This window comes from Bos mutus, chromosome 19, assembly GCF_027580195.1.
Source record: "Bos mutus isolate GX-2022 chromosome 19, NWIPB_WYAK_1.1, whole genome shotgun sequence".
Lineage (NCBI taxonomy): Eukaryota > Metazoa > Chordata > Mammalia > Artiodactyla > Bovidae > Bos > Bos mutus.
The window spans coordinates 36,574,954-36,582,905 of NC_091635.1; the positions used below are offsets into that span (position 1 = coordinate 36,574,954).

Consider the following 7,952-nt stretch of genomic DNA (forward strand, 5'->3'; position numbering starts at 1 on the left):
CCTCCTCCACCACCCCCAAAGGGTAGAGCAGCCCTCTGGATGGGAGGCCGGACAGGTGGCTGCTGGTGGAATCTCTGTCCAACCTCCCTGGTCTCCCCCAGCCCTGGGGCTCCCCTGCTGCCACCTGCCCCACGTGCTGTTCCTTCCTGTTCCCAAACCACATCCCAAACCATATATGCCAGATGTCTTTACAAAAAAATTGTATAACCCCTGAGTGTATTCTTTGTTGTTTTTTTTGGAGGTGGGCTGGGACGTCTTTTTTCTTCCTTTTCTCTTTTGTTCTCTTATGATTGGATGACTATCTTTAGTCCTGCGCTTGAATTCCTTTTTCTTTTGTGTGTGTATATCTATGATATTAATAGATTTTTGGTTTGCCGTAACCATGAGACTTCTGATACAGCAGTCTATATACACGTGCATGATTGCTTTAAGTTGCTGATCTCTTCCTTTCCAATGCATTTCATATGTCCTGCATGCGTACTCTCCTCCTCTCATGATTACTGGTTTTGATATCATGTGTGTGTGTGTGGATGATTTCCTACTTTTACTGTATGTTTGCTTTTACCGATGAGCCCTCCCATTTCATCCTTTTCTTGTTTCTCGTTGTGGCCTTTTCTTTTCAGCGTAGAGAAGTTCCTTTAAAGATAGAGCTGCTGGGATGACCCAGAGGGATGGTTCTTTTCATTGTCAAACATGCCAGTTCCCTTTAAAGATAGAGCTGAGTTGGTGGTTCAATATTGAATTATGTCAATTAAAATAAATATAATGAGTAAAAAGATAGAGCTTTTTCTTCACAGTCCAACTAGAATTCTTAAAAACCATACCTAAAAACCTTGATAAAGGTTTTCTGCTTTTGAATAAAGGTGGGTCAAAAGCAAACATCCACATTGCTAATCCTCAAGATGAATACACTAAACCTAGTAGTGAATCATCGAATGAGCTGAGAAATACATCCTTAAGTGAAGAAAATAAAAATCTGAAAGAAGCTGCTGTGAGTCTTACAAGCTAAAAAGTCCCAACGAGGGCTTCCCTGGTGGTCCAGTGGTTAAGAATTCGCCTTGCAATGCAGGGGACATGGGTTCGATCCCTGGTGAGGGAATTAAGATCCCAAGTGCTGTGTGGCAGCTAAGCCTACATGCCACAACTAGAGAGCCCATGAGACCCGACACAGCCAAAAAATAAATATTAAAAAAAAAAAAGAGTCCAAATACATGCAGAAGGCCAGATATCTGGGAGTCCTCACTCACCACGAAGAATCTCAGATTGGATCAATGCACGGTGCCTGGCGACTGTGTCCTCACAGGAGGGTAACGATCCCAGAACAGCTTCACTGGCACCCAGACTCCAGGTCTAGAACTGACTGTATTTGCATCTCCCAGGTTAAAGAAAGGTTTGTGCCAGAAATGCTGGGTTTGTTCCACCCCCTGGGCCAGGCCCCTCAGACACAGTGGGCACAGCACGCGGGACCGCCATGCTTTGGGGGCCGTGGAAATCTGTTCCATTTTGCCTAAAACAGACCAAAGGTGTTGATGCTTTGAAAGTCATTCAAAGGTCATTTTAATATTGCTATTATGGTGGGACGGGCTCACATTAAGTCATTCAGCCCCTGCACACCCAAGGCAGGAAACCTAGAAAGAAATACTGTGTCTGGGTCTTTGACTAATTTTAATTTTCGACTTGTTGCTTATCTGTACGTTCAAGGATTTCTCTAAAGGAAGTTTAGCTCTGAGTCCTTGCAGTGCCCTAGAGACCCTTCCCCCAGGCCCCCTTGCTCGTCCTCAGCCACACTGGCCCTCTTGCAGGCCCTCAGAAACCCCAGGCATTCTCTGGCCCTGGGGACCATGCGTGTGCTGATGCCTCTGCTTGGAACCCTGTTCCCAGATATGCCACCTGACCCTCTCTCACCTCCTCAGTCCTTTACTCCTGTGGCCCCTGAGGTTCGGCACCCCTCTCCCAGCAGGTGCTGTGTGTCCTGCCGCAGGTCTGCTCGTCCTTCCCTGGAGTCGTCTCCAGGCCCCGGGCCTCTCGTTCATCTCACCCTCTGCCCTTGGCACTGGCGCTGGCACACGCGGGCGCCCAGGGAGTGCTGGTGATGAACAAAGGCAGGACGAGGTTGGAATGGGGTGTGTTTGACAACTCAGACGCTTTTATTGCTTCCTGCCAACAATTTTGCTAGGATCCTCTGGGCCTTTGGCAAGATTCTGCCCCTGAAATAGATACCCCCTCACGCAAGAAGTGTCTGTAGGTAGGTGGACAGCCCCTGCCAGGGGCGGTCACCCAGCAAACCTAATCTGCCCCACCCCAAACCCCACCCAGGACCCCGAACCATCAGCACAGGAGCGTCCAGTCAGAGGAGGGGGTCTCCAGGGAGGAAATCTCTTAGGGCTGTCTGGCCATGCGTGAGCCACGTGCACACACCCGGCACACGCACATGTGGCTTTGGGCCAACACTGGAAACTTGGCCCTCTAGCCCAAGGCTGCCAGAACAGAGAAACGTCTTCCTCTTCCTGGTTGCCCAGAGTCTGTCTCCTCTTCAAGGACCTCCAAGCCCTCGGGGTCAGGGTCCAGGCATGGGTCTCCCTCTGCCCTGAGGGCTGCTCACCAGGACCCTGGTGCACCAACATACTGGATGGTAGCCCAGCTGAGCGGTGTCCAGCCCTTGCACCCACAGGAAAGAGAATCGTGAGCCACTCGGGCAGCCACAACCTGGGCACATGCCCCGGGTCTTTCCCTATGACCACACCCAGCCCCCAGGCTGCAGTGGTGACTGACTTGATACTCCAAGTTTCTGGACATAAATCAGGTCCCAGCAGAAAGTGAGCCAGAAGACCAGGATATCTGGAAGCTGACCCCCATCCCCACCTGGGTACCCCCTTGTCTTTCTCCTGGTCCTGCCCCTGCCCATTCTTGCCCTCCCTACCTCCTGCTCCATCTTGCTCCCACCGCGCCTGAACGTGGCACCTGGGAGGTGGTGGTGGCACGCAGTTGGGCGCTACAGACAGGAAGAACCGTGACAGCCCAGTGAGAGGGGCCCCTGCTCTTCCTCCTGCAGTGAGCATGGTTGGGCTCCTGGGGCTCCTGCTGTTCCCCTTGCTCCAGGCCGCTGGAGGTAAGGCTTCCCGACTCTCTATTACCCCATCCCCCACCACACCCCCCCAGCAGGCTTAGCGCTTCCACTCAGCCGCCTTGCAGCCCTCCCCTCCCCACCTCAGACTGTCTTTCCAGGGAAGGGGGTGATCTCTGGTGACTTTGAGGGAGACCTTCCCTTCGGGCCCTGGAAGTCCCTGCTGGGGGTCAAGTCCAGCCTTGGACACTTGGACCCAAAACCATGGGCGTTGAGATGTGGCTGATGTCTGGGTACAGAGTCTCTGTGGTTGAAACTCTTCTTTCTCTTTATCTGAATTTTCTCCTACAACCATCAAGGCTGTTTTTGTCTTGAGGAAACATCGTCCTTCTGCTTGCCTTTTGTGCAAAGTTCTGCAGTGAGCAAGAGCCCTTAGTTCCATAAAGTGGGATGGGGAATTGGGGGGCACAATTCTTGTGCCCCCTCCCCCCAAAAAAGAGCTGCAAAATTTAGTTTCTGGAGAAGTCGATGTTTGGATTATGTTTGCACCTGGAAGCTGGCCCTGCTGGGCCCCACTAGGCAGACGAGGGAAATTTTTGGGTGTCTCAGGGACAAGTCAGATGTGCCCACCTCATGGAGCCACTGGCTTCAAGTGCCTGGAAATGGTGGGAAACTGAGGCAGTTAGTGTTAAAAGAAACAGGGAGAGAAGACAGTGCCCCTGGCTCTTGCGGGAACTGCCATTTAAGAGGGGGAGAAGGTGTAGAACCAGGAAGAGTGGTTGGAGGTCTAAGTGCTTTGGAAGGAAGAGGCCCCACCTCCAACTTCCCCTGACCCTCAGGGTGGGGAGAGGTCACGGGTGGCCTGGCCCTCTGGGATCCCCCTGGAACTTGAGGACAGCCCAGGGTGCTGGCATCATATGTCGCTTGCTCCAAGGCTTCCAAAATTTGCTTCATCCTTGGTGACATGTCAACAGTGGACTGTCCCTGGGCACCACTGCCCTGTCACCATCCCCTGCACAGAGATGGGTCCCTGCCCTTCTGGCCAGGCCAATGGTGATGGTGGCAGGTCCTCCTTGCAGAGGTGTGGCAGTCCCCCCGCAAAACGATCGCTTTAGAGGGGGACTCCGTCAACATCACCTGCTCCACCCCGGGGACCCTGCATGGCATCTACCTGAAAAAAACGTGGCCGAACAACAGCGATGTGATTTACTATGAAGATGGGTCGGAGCCCACCGTGGACCCGTGGTTCCAGGGCCGCATTGCCTACTCAGGGCTGCAAAGCAACCTGACCATCAGCTTGTACCACCTGCAGTTGGCTGACACCGGTGGCTACACCTGTGTGGCCATCATGGATGATAAGATCTTTGGTCCCGGCACCTTGGTCATGGTGACAGGTAGGGAGTATGCCAGTCCTGGGACCTCTCCACCTGCCACTCGCCAGCCTGGGGTCCATCTGCCCCTGTCTGGGAACCTTCCCTCTAAGTTTGCTTGAGTTACTCCTTCCAACATGAGCCCAACTCCTCTAGAAAGCCTCCTGGATTCCCCCCCACCCCCCATACACACTCCAAAGACCCACCCTGCCCTGAACCACAGAGATTCCCAGGGACTCCCTCACCTGCCGAATGCCTCTCTCCGTTCCTTCTTCCCAGACCAACTGCCCCAGGCAGCGAACACATGCCAGGAGTCTTGGCCGATACACTTTGCCCTCCCCACGGCCCTGGCTGTGGGCTTCTTCCTCATCGGGCTGGGACTGGGAGCAGTGTGTGTGCTGATAAGAACACAGGTCAGTATGGACCCTCGGGTGTCACCAGTGTCCCTAGAAGCCCACTTCTCTCAGAGAGCATGACGGGAAGGAAAGTGGGTAAGCCTCGGGGATCTGGCCTCATGGGAAACCCCAGCACCCACTCACTCCTTCTGTCAGGGGCCCTGGGAGCTTAGAGGGTTTGGATGGTGAGGCCCAAGGTGAGAGGAAGCCCAAGAACTGGAACCACCTGCAGGGATGATCGTGGTGCCAGGAACACAGGTCCTGGTCAGCTATTTAAGGGGGATTAGCAAGGTTCAGGGTGGCTCAGAGGGTAAAGAATCTGCCTGCAGTGCAGCAGACCCGAGTTTGAGCCCTGGATCAGGAAGATCCCCAGAGAAGGGAATGGCTACTCACTCCAGTATTCTTGCCTGGAGAATCCACCTGAACAGTGGAGCCTGGTGGGCTACAGTCCCTGTGATTGCAAAGAGGTGGACACGACTGAGTGATTAATACTTTTCACAGAGGGTTCCAGAGAGATCCTTTCAGAGAACATGGGCATGCTGCATGTGACTGTGAAAGTGTGCACACATATACATATGTGTGCATGCGTGCATGAGTGAGGCTTGTGAGCATGTGAAAACCACGTGCAATTGTGTGCTGGAGGTGGGAGAGGAGGGGCCAACAGAAACAGGGGCCAGGGAGTGGTCAGCTCACCCCCGGTCCTTCAGCTTTCACCCCCACATTAGCCCAGCACCTCCAGCTCTGCATCCCCAGGGAGCCAGGCCCCCTTCCCTGTCCAGGGCCAGGGTGCAAGGTCAATTCTACCTTCCACCTCCCCACCACTGCCCCTGGGGCCCTGCCTCTGCCCACATCACCCAGGCCTGGGCAGCGCTGGAGAACCGAGGGGCTGGCTGAGGACCCTCCTGGAACAGCTTCATGCAGGCCCCCAAATCTATTATAAAAGCTTCCTGAGGGGAAATGCCATGAAGACAGAGGGTGCTCCTGAGCGAGCTGCCCCAGTGGGAGACAGCAGGCTTTCTTTCAGATCCAGAAACTCTGCTGTGCGAAGGATAAGAGCCCAGTGTTCGTGATCTATGAGGACATGTCCCACAGCCGCTGTAACACCATGTCCATCCCCAACCAGTACCAGTGAGCCCGGCAGGACCCCAGGCCTCCCTCTGTCTAGCAGAGCTCTGGGCCGACCATCCACCCAGAACGAACACACAGGCAGCTCCCCACAGCAGTCAGGCTCCCACAGCCTCCTCCAGGAAGCCCTCCTTGCCTGCCTCCCACCCTTGAGGCTGCTCCTGGCACCTTGGAACCACTGGAAAGGAAACTTCTCTGTCCCACGGCTACCCTGGCCTTTGCATGGTAAAAGAGACTGCTCTGAAGGATGGACCTGCCTTGGGGTAGTGGTCAACTGGGAGGCTGGGAGCTGAACTCTGACCCCAGTCAAGCCTTGCCAGAAATAAAGGACTTCTCTTCTCCCCTTTCCAACTCCAGTGTCTATTTCTCAGCCAGTTCAGAGTCGAGGTGGGGAGGTTTGCCTGACACCTTCTCTGGCATCGCTGAGGATTTCTGCAGCCTAAAGGATTCTGTGTGAGATTTTCAGGAAGGAGGGAGGGGCCAGGGGACACAAACTCACTCCAGTTCCTGTTATGGCTGAGAAGGTGCACATCAACCAGAGCCCTCCCAGCCTCGCTGGCCTCCACCACAGGGTGAGTTGCGGACAGAGGAAGGGGAGCAGTGATCTGAGAGTCTCAGCAGAGCTGCTGGGCTCTTAACTGGGCTGCTCCCAGTGGGCGCTCATGTTGCGGTGTGATGGGAATTGGGGAACCGACCTTGGGGAAACAAATGCACCCCGCATGGATGTGAACTGTAGCTGCATCCTCCCGGACCTGGAGCCAAGAACTGGTAGACCATGCTGCCCACCAACGGAAATGAGAAAGCCCTTCATCCACTGGGTTTGCAAAGATTAAAATGTCTTTAAATAACGACACTCCTTTTAGCTGGAATTGAGTCTTGGGGACATGATCTTTGGTCACAGAAACAAGATTACAGTGATAGCCATGTCAGTGTTGCTTTCAATGACAAAACCAGCCACTGAGAAACTCCCTAGATGTCCAAATGAGAGAACCGCTCTACCGATTATGGTGCGCACACACACCAAGTGCTAAAAAGACCCCACGAAGAGCGAAACATCATGCTAGGACCTTTGCGAGATGCCGTAAGGATGCAAGCTGGTGCAGAGTATATGTGTGACCCCACACATGTGCAGATGGGAGCGTGTGGTTGTTTAAATGCCTGGCAGCACCGTTACGTCGACATGGATGAAATAATGTAAGAACGGAAGAGGTGGTTCTGCCTGGCTGGGGGGGTCACTGGGGCAGGGGTTCACTGAGACACACTGGGTTTGGGGTGGGCAGCTTGGGATGTGATCTCAACAGCTCTTGCGGAGGGTACCAGGGCCTGCGGCTGGGACCCAGATGGGGAGGCAGAGACAAGGAACACAGCACGCCCGTCTCCCAGGGGCCCGAGGAAAGGCAGGCTGCCCCGCTGAGCCAAGTGCGGCAAGTGTTCACCTGTTACCTGATGACTTCTGGTCCCCCTCCTGACCACTCAGCAGCATGTCACTGGGCTAGTCCTGCCCCTCTGGGACTCAGTTTTCCCATCTGTAAATTAGGGGAGTGGGCCCATGCTCCCTTCAAGAGCTGGGTTCAGGACTTCCCTGGGGGTCCATTGGCTAAGACTCCATGCCCCCAGTGTAGGAGGCCCAGGTTCAATTCTTGGTCAGGGAGCTACATCCCACGTGCTGCTATCTAAAGATGCCACATGCTGCAAGGAAGATCAAAGATCCTGAGTGCTGCGACTAAGACCTGGCACAGCCAAATAAATAATAACAATAATAATAATTTACAAAGAGCTGGACTCTGTGGTTTCCCAGTCACAGTGAGTGCCCTTTCCACTGCCCCCACCCTCAGCTCTCACCATAGCTTTAGCCTCTTCCCAGCTCCTGAGACAAAAGCAGACAGCACCTTCAGCATCAGCCCACCTCCAGGGGCCCTTGTCATCGGACACATCTCTCCACCTGACTCCACCCCAGTGACCAGCGGTCATGCCCCCTCCAACCTCTGCCCTTTCTTG

General features: G+C 54.2%; 1 protein-coding gene across 2 annotated transcripts; it reads left to right on the forward strand.

The window, feature by feature from the left end:
- Positions 1 to 2,916: 2,916 nt before the first annotated feature.
- CD7 (CD7 molecule) lies at positions 2,917 to 7,070 on the forward strand. Of its 2 annotated transcripts, none has more exons than XM_070388867.1 (4): positions 2,917 to 3,109; positions 4,144 to 4,458; positions 4,714 to 4,925; positions 5,854 to 7,070. In XM_070388867.1, exons 1-3 carry the CDS (start codon positions 3,058 to 3,060, stop codon positions 4,908 to 4,910), a joined length of 564 nt encoding a protein of 187 aa, XP_070244968.1. In that variant the 5' UTR covers positions 2,917 to 3,057; the 3' UTR covers positions 4,911 to 4,925; positions 5,854 to 7,070. The 2 variants fall into 2 exon arrangements, with proteins under 2 accessions (XP_070244968.1, XP_005905422.1); XM_005905360.3 differs by having other exon boundaries at positions 4,714 to 4,847; positions 5,854 to 7,035.
- Positions 7,071 to 7,952: the final 882 nt, after the last annotated feature.